Consider the following 18045-nt stretch of genomic DNA (forward strand, 5'->3'; position numbering starts at 1 on the left):
GACTCAATAAACCTAGAGTACGATAAGTGTGTTTCCATTAGTATCTACATAGGTAAAGTGAATTTTACAGTTCATATTGTACTGAGGAACCAGACCGTTTACTACAGTACTACACAACTACTACATTTCGTTTAACTTTTGAAGGCAATTTTGGGTTGACTTTTGGGGCATTTGATTTTTGATGCTACAACTCTGATCTCTGACTTTGTTTTTTTATACTGTGCTGTCTTTTTGTTGAAAAAATTCAACACAAATGCAGTATGCATCAAGGCATCCAACGGACATGCACTCAAGTCAGAGATGTCAGAGTGGGGTGGCAGTGCTTAGGGGAGAAACTGTGTTTCTCCCCTAAGCACTTTGGGGGCATTTAGCGCCTTGTACAAGGGCATCCCAACAGTACCACACTAGCCACAAGTCTCAATTTCTATTTTTGTGATCAAGTTCACACATACATCCAGATTGATCTTGGCAACATAGCTTCAGTTTTTCTCTTGAGCCCCTATCGCGCTGTCAACATTGTGTCCACCCTAGGCACAGCATGCAGCAGACAGCTGGCATTCGACTGACCTTTTCTGTACTGCAGAGCTCAATCAAAATGAAGCAGACCACTTAGACTAATGTGAAGCACATCACGCTATACGCTATCATAGTCATAACGGCCAAGGAATTTGCTTTTTCATTGGCCTTTTGGGACACTTATTCCAAAAAGAAGGACCTCGCTAGATTTTGCTGCTCTGCTGCCAGGGTCACTTAAATAGTAACAATTGTTTTCTTTTCATTTTATTTCATTCTAGTTGAGTGCGACTGAAGCTACAGCTTTTGCTTATGACATTATATATTATATTATTATATATGAAATTTGTGAATGTCGCTCACTGACTGAGAGAAGAAGAAAGTGAAGTTTACTTACCAAGTCCGAGGCAAGAAACCCTTAGACCTGACTTTCCCAGGTTCCTGCAGAAACAGAAGAAAACGACTTAAGTCAGCGGTACGTCAAAACACATACAGTATTCACTAACAATTATCTGGGTGCACACCATGTCCCAAATGAAAGAAATGCAGTTTAATGGCTGTCAATCCAACTTTCTGTAAAGATTAAGCTCCCATCGTCAGACGACATTGCGTCTGTAATGTGCGCTGTTTACTTGACAGCGTATTAACTGCAGTTGTCGCCAATCTCCCAGTTTCACTCGCCTGTCAAAATCATTCAAGTGACTTATTCCTGACATGACTGCAGAATCATTGAATATCTGCATGGTTAATTGGACATCCAAATTAAACCACTGAAAGGTAATACATTTTGATGATGCACTACATCCCCACAAGACAGTTCTTTAACTATGTAGACATACCGGCAGCAAGCCAGTTGCTGTGGGTTTAATCCCATCTCATCTTGACATGGACATGGATGGATTTACATCATGACAGCCCTACACATCTATTGTAGCTAAGAACAGCATATTGTTGCTGGCCAATTCCATATTTTTCCACAAATCGATACGAATGGTCAGTCCCCACATGGTATGTTATTTTTGACCTATCTGAAGTCCTGGAAATATCTTAAGAGCAAATCTATTAACTCTCTTGGACACTTCAACTGTCTGCTCAGTGTCATATATAAGTAACTTATGGACAAGCAAAAGTGAACAGACATTTGCTTCATTTATGCCATATTTAGCGTTGTTACTGCTTTTATTTTGGAGGGTTTTACTTTTTGTTTTCGTTCCCATTCTCTAGTGATGTGCATTGTGCTCCCATATGTCCCCTTCTGTGAGGCGTAGTACTTTCTGCCTCACCTCAAGCTTTTTTTTTTTTATCTGCTCTTTCATGCAATCAGCAAACCTAAATTATTTAACACACATATATTAAATACACTAGCCTGACTATATGGACAATTAGAGTGCATATTAAAAGCTCTGGAAACATCATATGGAAGACGCAATGAAAGAATCGATAAAGGCATTTGCCAATTACAAGCCTCCTAAACCCAGTTAGTGAGGGATTGCGCAAATTGAGTTGACGCTCGGTTGCTCGCTGCCGCGCTTTGCGTCTCGTCTCAGTATTTGAAGAGGAAATATGCAAATTCAGCAATTTTGACTACAAAATTATGGACATTATTGGATAAAACAGAAAATCAATATAAAGCCAGACCAGCAAACTAAAATTTAAAATAATTGTATTTAACCCTCACCCTTCATGATGAATATTCCATTGTCTTGACAGGACTCTCAGCTGAAGCCGACAATAGACTGATTTGAATTTGGATGCTGTTTGACTCAAAGATGTGTTGAGTCATTGTGTCGCTGGCTACAATACATCCTTACACTGCTGCTAGCTAGCTGCATTCATTGGCTAGCTATAGAGTTAATTAAGGTTTGATTGCTGGAAGTAATTATTCCACATTTTTAACTTGTCCTATTTTGCTGCCTGGTGATGCAGTATGGTGGAGCCATATGCCTTTTTTGCCCAAAAGGTTTTGCTGTACAACAGGAGAGTTTGATATAAAATACTCCCTCTGTGGTTATTTGGGGAAATGATGTCGGACAGAACAATTCCTGGTGAAATCATGCTATTGTATTGCGAAGAATGAATGAAACATGACAATGACAGGACAGTCCAGAGGGTTAACACACTGTAATAATAAGGGTTGTGTATAGCAATTATTCCACTTTCCAAGAATCAAGTTCAACAGAAAATTTCATTTGGGATGGCAACCAAATCAGGGGCCAACTACAATACATTTTCTCAAGTCCGCTGATTTGTTCCGCTGATGTTGAGCCCACATGAGTAGAAGAGATGGAAAGATGAATGGCGTAATGACACCAAAGAAGCAAACAGGATCATGAGCAGACAGGGGCAATGACGCAAAAAGAAAGAAAATAAGATTTCCCACTTGGTAGATGCATTGAGAAAGTCATCATCTCCCTCATTTGTAAACTGTCTCAAAAGGCTCTTGCAAACACTTACCTGGCACACACCATCACCGCCTAGTGTGCATGCGCACACACACACACACACACACACACACACCCGCAGTGTGCTGCCGTCCTGGCCCATCAAATATTTATTGAAATCTTAAACCCTGTAATCGCTTTTCCAAACAGATTTAGCATAACAAACCTTCACTGTCAATGAAGCTATTCATCTCCACCTAAACATGACGTTCATTTGCCACATGATGGACAGTAATGATCGCAACATTCGCCTTACACTGCATGTGCAAAACAATTTCTGGGGTTGGCTTGCTCCTCAGCTCCAGAGTAAAATAACCAAATAATGCTGAATGATAGTTTCACTTACTCTAACTGTAATTTTAGAACCACTGAGTCGATACTCAAATGATGCAAACCATATGTGTTTATATTGGATGTCTAATAAAGGTAATCACACTCTTGTCAGTGATTATTTTGACTCGAACACAGACAGAGTATCCTTTTATAGCTCGGTGAGCTTTCACCCTCAAAATCTGGGATATTTACCATTTTTCTTATTTTCCTCAAGAAATTCTTAGATGAAAACAACAAACAACTTTGTATGAAGAAAGGAACTAGAGGTTTCTGCTATTTTTAAGGGGTTATAGAGTTTAAGTTATATTCATTGTTCATGATCAATGCCAACTCGTGTCCCTAACAAAACAAAGCAAACAAAAAACAAATACATTGTTTTGTCCATGAAAGAGCAAAAATGGTACACAAATGCAACTGCTACCTTTAATTGCTTAAAGCTCCCTTTTTGATACACTTGTGGGAAAATCCCCCTCAAGAGTCATATTCCCAATTCCAAAATGTTGATCTTGGCCAAGAAATAAAAAAGTCTGTAAATGAGCTTTATCAGCGACATTATAGTTGCAGAACGAACATGGTGGGAGATCAAAACAGCAAATGATTAACGTGTACAAGTAGTGACAAACAGAAGGTTCTGCTATAATGATTAACATACAGTGTAAGACCATCCAGTGATTACATGTTTCTGGAAAGCCATCCAATTAGGTGATGACAATATCCTGTTGTGGAAGTTTATTATTCATTGTGAAAAAAATGCTGACTGAGACAGTGAACTCTTAGAAGACTTTCAAAACATAACTAGACACTTTTTATAGGTTTCAAATGTCCAAAATTCAACCAACATTTACTTTTGTGACCAGTTTGAACTGGGAAAAAAAGAACAGAGGTGAGCCACGAGAAACATTGTGACACCTTTCTCCAGCCAGTGGAAATCGGGCTGACACAGCAGCGTGAGCGCACGCTGTCGGCCACCTGAGCTCCACAGCAAACAGTTTACAGTGTTATACAATGAATGGCCCCAAAGGTCTGGGAACACAGTCTGGTTTTCGTTGGTGACGTCCCAACACTTGCAGACCTCAAACTCAAATCCACCATTTTTTAATGTGCTCCACACCAAATCAGTACGTCACAAAACGTCATACTGCATGTTGAAAATTAATTATTTATCCACGACTTTATAATTCAATTTGCCTGTCAGCACCTCTGGCTTCACACAGCGTGTGAAGCAATTCTTGCTGGTCCCACACCCCCCACCTTTATGGCTTTCTAATTTACGGAGGACTGTTGATGAAATACAAACTCAGAAAAGAAAGCACAATGAGGTTACTTGAGGGGTAAAGTAGGTCGTCCCTGGGGCGGTACTTTTGCATCTTTTAAAAGCTTTACCTACATATTTGGTGGTGTCTACTACCTGGAACAGTACTGAACCTTTGGGGACAATTTTGTTCATAAATTTTCCATTTCCATCCATTTTCCAAACCGCTTGGATGGATTTCCATCAATTTTCCCTTTTAGTGAATACGCATATGTTTTATAGAGAGAAGGAACATAAATGTGCTGGTAGTACTTTGGGATCCAAACATAAAGCTTATTGGGTACATTAGCATAGATTTTGATTGTGATGACAATATTTGATTGTTATCCCCGTTTTTTTTTTTTTTTTTTAATACTGTTAAATGACCCCGAAAGGTTTAAAAATATATATTGCTAAGTACTTTTGTGAATCATTGCAATTTTCACGAATAAACCAATAAAATCCTACCGTCATCAATTTCCAAGCTACTTAGCTTGCACTGCAAATAAGATCATAGTATTGTCCAATTTAGTTGCCAAGTCAGTAATATATACACTTCATACAAGAGCGACAAGGAGACATCTGTGGTAAATTGCAATATGATGCTGATTGGGAAAGTTATTGCTCCATTTTTAATCGACTCTATAATGACTTGCTTAAAACTAAGTCAACCATCAATCATATAAATTTAGTGCAATTCAGATGACAATATAAAAAGCTCTTCTATCTTGGCAAAGTCCCGGCTGTCATACAGGCCGTCAATATGGTGTAGGCTTGGTGTAGCTGGTAATGTGAAATAAAAGGAAACGCAGAGATGACAAAAGGAAAGTGTGTGACAATGATAAACTGAAACAGCCGCAGATTAAATAAAGCATACATGCTGGAGACTGACAACAGGCATCATTCTGTTATTGGAAGATGCAGCTGTAAATTGGAGAGTTGTTTTTTCCAGTGACAGAAGAAAGGAACCATTATTCATACTAGAACTACTCAAGTTGGTGGACCGAATATCAAAAGATGGTGTGTTACTTTGTGTTTAAACAGTCCACTACATTCAATGAAATGACCAAAAATCAAAGTGTGCATCATTCTTGAGCCAAACAATGAACTGGCCCTCATTCAAATCCATGTTGAGTCAGCTCCATATGCGCCATCCTGGGATTAGTCCCCAATAAATAAACACTTTGTGGAAATGACTGTGTTCAGCTGTTTTGTGACCCAGTTGTATTCCTTCAGTAAGAGTCAGTGGTTTTACAGCGCTATGAGCCACAGATGCAATAAGTCACATACCACTGACACTAAGAAGAACAAATTGTTGGTTTTTGGAGGCTCATAAAAATGTCTCATCGATTCATTATTAATAAACAAGTGGGGAAGCAAACCAATTACAACATAGGAGAATATTTGATTTAGTTTACCATTTCCACTCTGTGTTTAAGAAGTACATGCAAATATATTTATAAAGTCTTAACTATACAATGTGTACCGTATGCTGCTCCTGAACGATCCATCCATCCTTTTTTTTTTTTTTTATAGCTCTTGTACTCAATTAGGGTCATGGGCAAGGCATACTGGTAAACATAGATTACCGCTCACATTTACTATTATGGACAATTTTGAGTCTTTAACATACAAACTCCAGAATCTCGATTTGAACCCTGAAACTCCAAACTGTGTGAGGCACGCGCGATAACCATTAAACCATTAGACCGTGCTGCCCGTGCTCATGAAACTGCTCCTGTTTATAATTTTAGCATTATATGTGTTCTATGGAACAAACCAAGTAATTCTGAACCCTGTCACGATTGATTTGATCTCAACTTAGAGGTAATGCCACCAAATTGGGATATTATATGACATAATGCTATAGTCCTATATACTCTGGCACTAGCATTCTTCCTAGGATGAGGTGGGGGCGGGGGATCGGGGGGGGGGGGGGACACATTGACCTTTCATAGAATATGGTGATCCATTTTCAACAAGTTGCCCTCTTAAATAACTACAAGATTGCACTTCCCGGGGCAACAATTTAGAAGCAGTCGTCTGCAAGATTCCACGTTCATCATTTATTGATGAACTACTGAAAGTATCAAGCATTGCGAGTCCTAAAGGGCCATGGTTGTGTTCTGTTCTTTTTGTTTATGTAACTTGTTTCCTCTTGATAAACACTTCTCTCTGTGTGTATAATGTAGGTCTTTGCATGGGAGCTGTTTAGCTCATACATTAAATCCATGACTCCATAATGATTCCATTAAAAAAATTGTAAAAAAAATTCTATAATGATAACAAAAGCTGAGACACCCATTGAAATGCCAAGTTTCTTACTTTTGCTTATGTGAGTGGTTATGATAGCGGGGAAAGCCAAATCTAACTCGCCAGGCGAATTAGGGGATTGGTTGTGATTATACTTGATGTAGTGCCTGAATCCAGAGCTGCCCCACGCGCCCCACCAGCTGCATGGCATCCAATTATCGAGAGCCCTCAAACAACCTTCCACTTCCTCCCTGCAAGGTCGTCGACGCGGCCTTGTAAACTTTTCTTGCACTTTTTCCTCACTTAACACCTGAGTGGCTCCATGTCTCCTTGCCCTCGTCCCTCCCCGACTCTGGATTTCCATTCGGCTCGGTGTCTCCCTACAGTTTCATTATCGAGTATGCTCAGCTCGACTGCTGCTTCCCCCCCCCCTGAGCTCAGCGTAGCCTGCCCACCACCAAGGCTTAAATAAAATATCCTTTTTATGATATACCAGGACGCACACCTCTCAGTGGTCCACACTAGAGCTCACTAATCTTCTTAACATTTTTCTTTTGTTCTGTCTTTAAATTCGGAATTAATCCAACTTTATGTTATACCAGCACACACTGGCCACTCCCCCTGAATTTCCAGGAAAATCTATGAATTTTCTGTCTTTTTCCTTCCAACGTAGCATGTGTCCTGTATTTCTCATGGCTTTTTGGTTTGCCCCTGATACTTGCCTCTTGTGCTTCATCACAACTGTTTTCAGTCAGACTCGGGCTACAGCCATTACCAAGTGCTTTTGTCCAGTGTTACTCGGTTTTTCAGTAACATGATAGTAGAAGATAATTGTCAGTCATCATGTGGAGGACTCAGATCACATGTAGAGCTGTTACCAGTTTCATTTGGGTCGTTGGACTTTGATTTGAATATCCGTGACTGACGCTAACACGCACCTGTGATCAAAAGGTTATACTGAATGTATATAAATGTATATGTACAGTGCCATGAAAAGGTATTTGCCCCGTTCTCAAATTCTTACTTTTTTGTTGTTTTTTAAGTTTCCCCACTTTAATGTTTGAGATCATCGTCAAAAAAAACAAATAATAATAATAATATCAGACAAAGGTAACCAACGTAAGCATAAAATACAGTTTTTTTCAAATTGTGATTTTATTTATTAAAGAAAATATAGTGTTCAAAGCTGCTGGCCCTGTGTGAAAATGTAATTGCCCCCCTTGTTAAATCATGAATTAATTGTGGAATTAATGACATTTTTGGGAAAGCTGAGTTTATTTGTTAATTTTTCATTGACCACACTCAAGCCTGATTATCCCCAGACCTGTTCAATTCAACATTTCATTAAATAAAACCTGTATGACAAAGTGAAGTCAGTCACTTTGCCACGATCCAAAGAAATTGAAGAACAGATGAACAATAAATTGAAATCTATCAGTCTGGAAAAGGTCCCAAAGTCATTTCTAAAGATTTAGGACTCCATGGAACCACAGTAAGAGCCGTTATCCTCAAATGGAGAAAACAGTTGTGAACCTTCCCATGAGCGGCCGGCCTACAAAGATTACCCCAAGAGAACAGCAATGTCTCATCCAGGAGGCCACAAAGGAACTCAGGACAACTTCTAAAGAACTGCATGCCTCCCTTTCCTCAGTTAAGGTCAATGTTCATGAAACAACAATAAGGAAGAGATTGGGCAAAAATGGTATCCATGGCAGAGTTCCAAGGTGAAAACCACTGCTGACCAAAAAGAAAATACTTTTGCAACAAACTTTCAAATGATTCCCAATAATTTTGGGAGAATATTCCACGGACTGACGAGACGAAAGTTGAACTTATTGGAAGGTGTGTGTCTCCTTACATCTGGCGTAAATGTAGCACAGCATTTAAAAAAAAGTTGCTGCGTCTAAATATTAGCCATCATCCACAATGTCTCTGCCTGTCACATACAGTGCCGTGAAAAAGTATTGGCCACCATCTCAAATTTGTGTACAGTCCTGTATTCTTGCATAGTTTCCCCACTTTATTATTTAAGATCATCAAATCAATGTAAATATCAGACAACTATAACCCAAGTGAGCTTAAAATGCAGTTTTTGTGTGTGATTTCATTTATTAAGGAAAAAAAACTAATCAAAGCCACCTGGCCCTGTGTGAAAAAGTAATGGCCCCCTAAAACTAATAACTGACCATCCTCAGCAGCAACAACTGAAATCAATCTTTTACATCTCTGTGGAGATGTTTTGGCCCACTCTTCCTTGCAGAATTGTTGGGATAAAGCAAACATTTTGGGTTTTTCGAGCATGAACGGCCTTTTTAAGGTCATGCCACTGCATTTCAATCAATATCAAGTCTGGACTTTGACAAGGCCACTCCAATACCTTGATTTTGTCAAATTAAGCCATTCAGAAGTTGACACGCTGGTGTGTTTTGGATGGTTATCCTGCTCCACAACCCAAGAGCGCTTCAGCTTGAGGTCACCAACTGATGGCTGAACATTCTCCTTGAGGATTTTCTGTTAAAAAGCAGAATTCATGGTTCCATCAATCACAGCAAGTTGTCAAGGTCCTGAAGGAGCAAAACAGCCCAAGACCATCACACTACCACCACCATGTTTGACTGTCGGTAGCCCTAACCCTTGGTGCTACATTCACGGCAGATGTAACGAGACACACAGCTTCCAAAAAGCGCAACTATCATCTTGTCAGTCCATATAATATTCTTCTTCTTCTTTTCCTTTCGGCTTGTCCCATTAGGGGTCGCCACAGCGCGTCATCCTTTTCCATGTAAGCCTATCTCCTGCATCCTCCTCTCGAACACCAACTGTCCTCATGTCTTCCCTCACGACATCCATCAACCTTCTCTTTGGTCTTCCTCTAGCTCTCTTGCCTGGCAGCTCCATCCTCATCATCATTCTACCAATATACTCACTATTTCTCCTCTGGACGTGTCCAAACCATCGAAGTCTGCGCTCTCTAACTTTGTCTCCAAAACATCGAACTTTGGCTGTCCCTCTGATGAGCGCATTTCTAATTTTATCCAACCTGGTCATATTCTCACAAAAGTCTTGGAAATCATTCAATGTTTTTTTTTTTTTTTGCAAAAGGCAGACGAGCCTTTATGTTCTTTTTGCTCAGCAGTGGTTTTAGCCTTGGAACTCTGCCATGGATGCCATTTTTATCCAGTCTCTTCCTTATTGTTGTGTCATGAACACTGACCTTAACTGAGGCAAGGAAGGCCTGCAGTTCTTTAAAAGTCATCCTGCATTCCTATGGGGCCTCCTGGATGAGTCATTCCTGTTCTCTTGGGGTAATCTTTCTAGGGTGGCCTCTCCTGGGAAGGTTCACCACTGTTCCATAATTTCTCCATTTGATGTTAATGGCTCTCCCTATGGTTCAGTGGAATCCTAAAGCTTTAGAAATGGCTTTTGAAGACTGATAGATGTCAATAACTGTTCTTTGTTTGTTTGGATTGTAGCATTTTGTTGCAGCTTTTTCAATCTTTTGTTATTGGTGATTTTGTTGGGACTGATTCTGTTTAAGTGATTTCTTAATTGAACAGGTCTGGAGGTAATCAGGCTTGGCTATGATCTGCGAAAATTAACCAAAAGTTGTGATTAGCCACAATAAATTGATGATTTGACACGGGGGGTAATTAGTTTTCCACACAGGGCCAGTTAAATTTGAATAGTTTTTTTTCCTTAATAAATGAAATCACCACGGCACGGTGAACGACTGGTTAGCACATTCGCATCACAGTTCTGAGGACCCAGGGTTGAATCCGGCCTCGCCTGTGTGGAGTTTGCATGTTCTCCCGGTGCCTGCGTCAGTTTTCTCCGGTGACTCCGGTTTCCTCCCACATCCCAAAAACATGCATGGTAGGTTAATTGACGACTAAATTGCCCATAGGTGTGAATGTGAGTGTGAATGGTTGTATGTTTAAATGTGCCCTGCCATAGGCTGGTGACCAGTTCAGGATGTACCCCCCCTCTCGCCCAAAGATAGCTGGGATAGGCCTCAGCACGCCCGTGTCCCTAGTGAGGAGAAGCGGTTTGGAAAATGAATGATTGAAATGAAATCACCGTTTAAAAATAGCATTTTATGTTCACTTGGGTTATATTTGTGAGTTACATTTGTTTGATGAGCTTAAACTTTAAAGTGGGGAAACTATGCAAAAATATAAGAATCTGAGAATACTTTTTCACAGCACTGTATTTGACGAAGTGACATTCCAACACGTAACCTAATGAAAACCTGAGTGATGTCAGGTTTGGCTGAAAAGCCCACATCTAGTTAACCAAATCAATGTTTTTATTGTATTTTTTGTCTCTGCATTGTTTTCTTTACTTTACCACCCACCAACCTCGAATCCTCATTTTGTAGAACCAAAATAGATTTGTGATTACACTTCCATGTGACCATCTGCTCAGGCAATCTGCTGGATGTCATAAAATATCACGTAATATTACTTCCCATGTCAGATCCAATTAAATTTAAACACACGGAAGCTCTTCTAGATTTTGCCTTTAAATATTACAACATGAATGATCATTTGCAACATCCACATATCAGTGACGAAAACAAGCATGGTTGTCCACTTGCACTCCAAAGGAAACTAATGGACAATTAAACCACCTGTACAGTTTTAGCACATACAAAAAACAAAAATACATTGCACTGAAATATTTGAAGAAAACTGGTGAGGTTACTTAAAAAAGTTACATTTACTATACACATTTATTAAATTACAATCCCAGAAAGCAAAATAAGTGGAACGAGGTAGTATTTCCATGGCAGCGACATTAGAAAGACCTGCTCAGTTTGAATGTAATTTATTTCCTACTTTGTATATTTTTGTATAATTTTACTCCATTCTTATGGAATTATATACACTTCTATACGATCAACATTTAAATTGTGCCATTACAAGGGAATTCATTTGTATTCTGGTCAGTGAATTTGAGAGAAACAGATGACAGTTACAATAAACGCACCCAGCATTATCCACCATTCAAGTGATGTAATAAATGCAACATTTACAGTAGATGCGAAACCAAAAGCTTTCAAACAATGAGAGCGAGCTTCTGATCAATTATTCAAAACGATGAACATTCCTTTCATCAAAATTCATTGGTTGGTTACGCCTCAAAAGTCCTTGCACATTCCTATCTGCGTGTGACATTAATTTGCTCAATAGACAAAATGAAACAGAGATGACACAATTAACATTCAGTCATCATAAAGATAAATGAGACAAAAAAAGACTGATTAATAAAAATTAACATATAGAGATGATACTGTGATGTTGTACAGTAGTAAATAGTAAAGCAGACGCCACATGCAAACAATCTCATATAAAGACAGATTCATCAACCGTCTGTGATTTAACAAGACAAACACTTTGGTTTACAAGCATTCACAGTTTTGCACGTCCCACAAAGAGCAAAGCACCATGTGCATTCTCTCACAGGGCAATTGAAGTAGGCTTCATCTACTCACGGGACACAGAGAAAAGTCCGAGCCAGCACATTTTGTGGCCATTGGTGTGAATGACGGGGGGAAGCTGGTGTGTTGGGAATACAATCGATAAGTCCCACGGCACAGCAGAGCAGAAAAGCTGGATGGATTTTCATTACGTGACTCCTTAATATACAGTATATTGTATGTACGGCACAATCGCACACACAAACAATTGTCTAACTGCGGATATCGATACAAGAGTGTGCTGATTCTCTGAAACATATTTACAGTAATTTCTCTCAGGAGATGAATAAATAATAAATTGACCTATAACTCATTATTGCTTTTTATATTCATTTTTTGCTAGTAGAGAAATACACAGTGATGCAACAAGCAGTAATTCCAAGTATTCCAGGGGGAAACAATTAGGCATCCTCTTCAATTAGGTAAAAATTGTTTTTCCTGTATATACATTACAATAATTTGCAAAAGTAAACACTTTTCTCGGAAGTGTTTGGCCTCATTTTTCTGACTGCATAATGCATATTCAAATGCATATAAAGCATGAAGCAAGCTGCATTATTCTATGTATTTTTGGCTTTTGTAATGGCTAAGCCAGCTTCTACATGAACATTAGGATTTACAAAATCACGGCATGCATTTGACTTTTTGTCCACACGCCACACTGATCAAAACAAAACCAAATACAATCTTGGTGGCAACTAAAGACCCCTCAGGGATAAACAGGCCAGTAAAACAAAAACTTTTTAAAGCAAGTAAAGGGAACATTTGACCTTTTCTTTCTCTCCTTCACTAGGTTTCATAATGCACTTTGATGAAAAAAGATCTTCAGACACATCTATTATTATCAATCAATTGATCAACCAATGGAGGTTAAGGCTAAATCTTAGCATGAAGCCCCGAGTCTTAAGTCATCATCTGAACTAGGGCATTTTGGACAACTGCAAAGCAGACTCTTATAATGTAGCTGCAATAGGGAGTCCAATTCCATATTTTCTTTAGAATTTCCCTCCTGTGCTTGTAATCAGCACAGACAGTGTCCCAAACTCCCAATACTTTGTTCCATCTAATCTATGTCAGTCTTGTTCTCTCACGATGAGTCCCTCGAAAATTCCGCCAAATCAAGAACGATGCGAAGTTCACAGCGAAATGAGGCCTGCCACATGCAGTGAATGCAAACTGCTAATGAGTTCATAGAGACTCCGACCACGTTAAGCTTCACCACTTCATCCTGCATTATTCACTACATCGCTGTTCTGCTCACTCAGCTGTGAGCTCACTGCAGCAGCCGTTATTATAACAGAACCACTGCAGCCTTTTAGGTTGAACCGTTTGGACTCATGTACACTCGTCAGTCACTGCATTCGCTACACCTACCTAATCTAATAAGATCCAATGCATTATAATACAAACATCTGGGAAACAAAGAGGCAAATACATTGGATAAAATGGGACGCACTTTAAATATAATTTAAAGTAGGGTTGTCACTATCAATTCTTTTTAGAAGCGATTATCCTATAGATATTAGAGTACAGGAGTAATCGCCGCCATTTTTGAGGGCTGGACTTCGATCTTTAAACTGCATATGTTTGGAACTAATTTAAAGTATATCATCAGATCAGAGAACTTCACCATGTTTGTGTTTGGAACAGTCAAAAAGTGAACATGGTGGAAAGACTTAGTGCCTCCCTAGTGGTCTTTCCAGGTGTTGATCTAATGTTCTCATTAGATTGCCAATGAATTGGCATGAATAGTGAAGCCATGCAAGCACTTGAATAATGCGCTGACCACTCAATGAAGCTATTTTCTCATAACTAAATACACAAATCAGGATCTCTAGTGACCTCTTTATCTCCTTTGTTTTTTACACCTTTCCTGCTCTTTTATCTCAAAAGTCTGCCAGCCCACATCGGCCCATTGTTATAGGGCCGAAGACCAAGGCAGAAAAAGGGTGGAGGCGAGTGATAATTACATACCGCAGAAGGGGGCTTGAAATAGGAAGGGGGTTGTTCAATAAAGCTGCAATTAGCAACATGTGAGAAGATGTTGTCATGCAGACCTAATCACATGTTTTGTCTTCAGGAAAAGTGCTGGAGACAGAGAAAAAGAGTGGGACAGGCAGAAGTAGAAAAAGGAAGACACTTAAGCGGATCAGACGTAGGCTGTTTAATTATAAATAAAGCTGAAATAGAATTCCTTAAGCTATCTAGAGTACTCTTTCTTTTCATTTAATGTCCCAATATAACATCGACATGCAAATGGCCATACCCTACACAATCTTCAGGAAGAGAAGTTGGGTTAGCACCAAAAGCTGAAACCCTCAACAGGATAAGTTATGTATACATTTATGTATGAAGTTATTCATGTATTCCACTCTTTTGTCCATTCTGTGACAAACTGCGACCCCAGGTTCTCCTCTAAGAACCATACCAAAAAAGTTATGTTCATGAGCTTGAGTATTAACTCTGGAGGTCTATTCACTAAAGTCAGCTGAATTCACTGGGTTTAAAAAAGAAAGAAAGAAAGAAAAGTCATTAATGTCAAAAGCAATGCATGAAAATGAGTGCCGAGGTCAAAACTCTCCTCGGAAAGATTTACTTTGGTGCTGACGGATGGGAAGAAAGTGGAGAGGAAGCAAAGCAAATCAATCTGGGCGGAATATGACAATTAGCTAAAGAGGGTCCCTGGCAAACGGTGTGATTGAATAGATGTTCATATATCTCACCCCAGCTCTCAATCACTTCCTCTCATCTCGTTTCACTCACTGTCTCTAATGCCGCACATACGTTCACACACTTTTCAATTTCCTTTTGATTTAAGATGTGTGATATATGTGTGTATGTGTGTGTGTGTGTGCATGCTCACACACAAGCATCTTTTTTAAAAGACGGCATGATCACCTCATCCATCCCAAAACAAAATAACACACATTCACGTTGGTTTTTTTCCGGCACCACGTTTGTACAGACTAAACCGCAAAGCCACAGTGGATAAAACCCCACCGCAAAACCTCTGCTAACAGACAAACACATATTTGAGAAAACCCACACAACAGAGAACCTCTCGCTCGCAGCTTTTTCTGTCATTCGCGTCTCCATGGAGACAGAAAGTAAATTATACGGCCTTCATATGGATACAAACACACACCCAGGCCTTTTCCCCATAATGTAGCCTGGGGAATGACACACACACACACCATCAACATGCATGTTTCAAAAACCTTCTTTGTTTTTTGGCTCTCTGTTTATTTTAGTTTTCCGACTTTTTCATCTGTAGGTTGTAACGGTTCGTGCAATTTGCAAATCATTCGACGCTTCCTGCCACACTGCACTCCTCGTAAGATCTATTTACTCACAAGGACATCAATAAATGGAAAATACATTTCATACTGTACCATTCCACGGTGTACCCGAGCTCTCGCTCAAAGTCAGCTGGGATAGGCTTCAGCTCGCCTGCGGTATAGAAAATAAATGGATGAATGGATTTGTATGTAGAATAACAGGAAATAAGCATTGCTCATCTATCCATTTTCAACACCGCTTGTCCTCAACTATTGCGTCACCTTTCACATGATGAAGTTCAGTCCGCATACCGTAACGAATGGTAAACCCTGATGTGGTTTGTGTGTAGGTGGGAAGATGATAGCTGTGTCAGCTGCATAAATAGTTTGACTAATGAGTCAACCTAGATTCCCTGGGTCAGTCCAGTGTTGAGCCTTTTTTTTTTTTTCCCCCTCATGGATGACACTAAAGAAGCAAGCCACATTGACAGAACAGAGGACGTGGATGAAAAAAGACTGAACTCATGCAGAATATAGCAGGGTTTAAATGTGTCTTTGACCACTTTGGGTTACAGAGGGTATTTTACAGCTCCAGTTCCAAAACAGCAAAAAAGATAACAATTATTAACAATTATAGAATACCGTCATTTTGTGTTTTTGTCAATCCAATTTGTTAGCCTCTTACGTTCAAGTGTAAGTCTAGTCTATGCCAGTTCTATTGTAATTCAAATGGTATGGAACATTTTTATCTGGATTGTTTTATCTTTATTTATAGGCTAAGAGAGCATTTTAGGATGCTTAACGTTTTATTTGTGCACATGCGCATGCTGTGGACCTTAAACTCTCAGCTTTATCGCTTCATCAAAAACACTTAATTCCCTGTAAATCTCTGCATTGCATTATCAGCAGAATGACAACCCAGGAAAATAATGAAGACAAGTAGGAGAAGGTGTACTGAAATAGATACAAGGGAGGCATGCGCATTGTCTGCTTCCTTCAGTATTATAATATTTGCCAGAACATCAAAGTGAAGTCATGCGGCGTTACATTAAAACATCACAAAGACGCCGCTGTTTGTTAGGATCTTGGATGTCTCTCATTCTGCAGTTTCTTTCACACGCTGAACAGGATTAGAGCAGAAATACCACACAAAAAAGAACTTCTTACGGCATTCGCAGAGTAAGAATGTGGGCCTGCTTTAGTTTACACACGTGAAACCACTGGACATCAGCATAAGTAAACATAGATTTCATTGTTTATTGGGGTAAGCTTATGTGGTACTTCACTGCACAACTTAAATTGTTCTAGTGGTTTCTAGAATATGATTAGGAATATGGACTTCACACCCGCAATATTACCAGCTCACCACTATCAAGCTGAAATAGAAAAACTGTCCTTAAATTGTCTTGGTGAGATTCAGTGGGAACTATTTGTTTTAAATTCATATTATTCCTTATTTATGGGTCACAGCCGTACATCTGACACCAGTGCTAAAAGTCCTGCAGTAAAAACTATGAAATGTACTGTTTTGGCTTTCATTTCTCCCTCGCATAAACGGTGGAAAATTTTGACTTGTTTCTTTGCTGTTGATTTTTTTTATGAAACAGAGTGCCAAAAAGAGAATGAAATGAAGGCAACAGTTTAAGCCAAGGTAGTTGGTCAAACCAGACACAGGTAACTGGAGTTTTTACATTGAGATGACGAGCACATCAGCAGAGGCCGTAAGACAAATGGCAGACATACAGTACCTGTATTATGCTGTGTAGAGGTCAGATCTGCCAATAAAGGTGTGTTAAGAGAAGAACATGAGAAGTAAAGAATAATACAGGAGGTGACACATGACTTATTAGCAAAGTTATGGCTAAAGACTTTTTGTTTGTTTTTGTTTTGTTTGTTTTTTGCATTTCACAGTGGTTTTACACATGTGAAAAGTAACAATGTTAAAAAAGACACGCATATGCACATGGAAGACTTGACTGTAATGTTTTTCTTGTCCTAATATTAATAGTGATTCTCTTACTTTTATAATTGCATGCCATTAAGCATATTACATTTGATTAAACTGCTTGTGTGGGAAATGAAAGGTTTAGGATGGATAGATTGTTTAAGGTATTGTCAAAAAATATACTATATTTCAAAAACTCGGGAAAAACCACAGACTAATTTAATTAAATCATCAAAGTGCAGCGATAGCAAATGACACAGGCAGAGAGACCGTTAACGACAATCACGCTTGGTTGTGCTATGCACATGTTCAATTTGATATGAAGGCCCTTGTAGTGATTTGTCATCATCTTCTCCTGTTCAGGGTCACAGGTGAGCTGGAGGCAGTGAATGATTGGAACTAAAAGAGTCAAGGATATGATTTCCAAGAAAAGAACATCGGTTAGTTGTGCGGTAATTTGAAACATGTCCAGCAGGCAAAAAGAATTGCTCCCCCCACGTTTTACTACTTTA

General features: G+C 39.3%; 1 protein-coding gene across 6 annotated transcripts in view; it reads right to left on the reverse strand.

Annotated features, from left to right (window-relative positions):
* The window catches only part of kcnab1a (potassium voltage-gated channel subfamily A regulatory beta subunit 1a), an 86140-nt gene that overhangs the window by 28550 nt on the left and 39545 nt on the right, over nt 1-18045 (reverse strand). For all 6 annotated transcript variants that reach the window (XM_061782246.1, XM_061782245.1, XM_061782247.1 and 3 more), the window contains exon 2: nt 911-954. In XM_061782246.1, coding sequence (XP_061638230.1) covers nt 911-954 — 44 coding nt within the window. The remainder of the gene's footprint in view (nt 1-910; nt 955-18045) is intronic.

This window comes from Phyllopteryx taeniolatus, chromosome 8 (assembly GCF_024500385.1).
Source record: "Phyllopteryx taeniolatus isolate TA_2022b chromosome 8, UOR_Ptae_1.2, whole genome shotgun sequence".
In the NCBI taxonomy this organism is placed as follows: domain Eukaryota; kingdom Metazoa; phylum Chordata; class Actinopteri; order Syngnathiformes; family Syngnathidae; genus Phyllopteryx; species Phyllopteryx taeniolatus.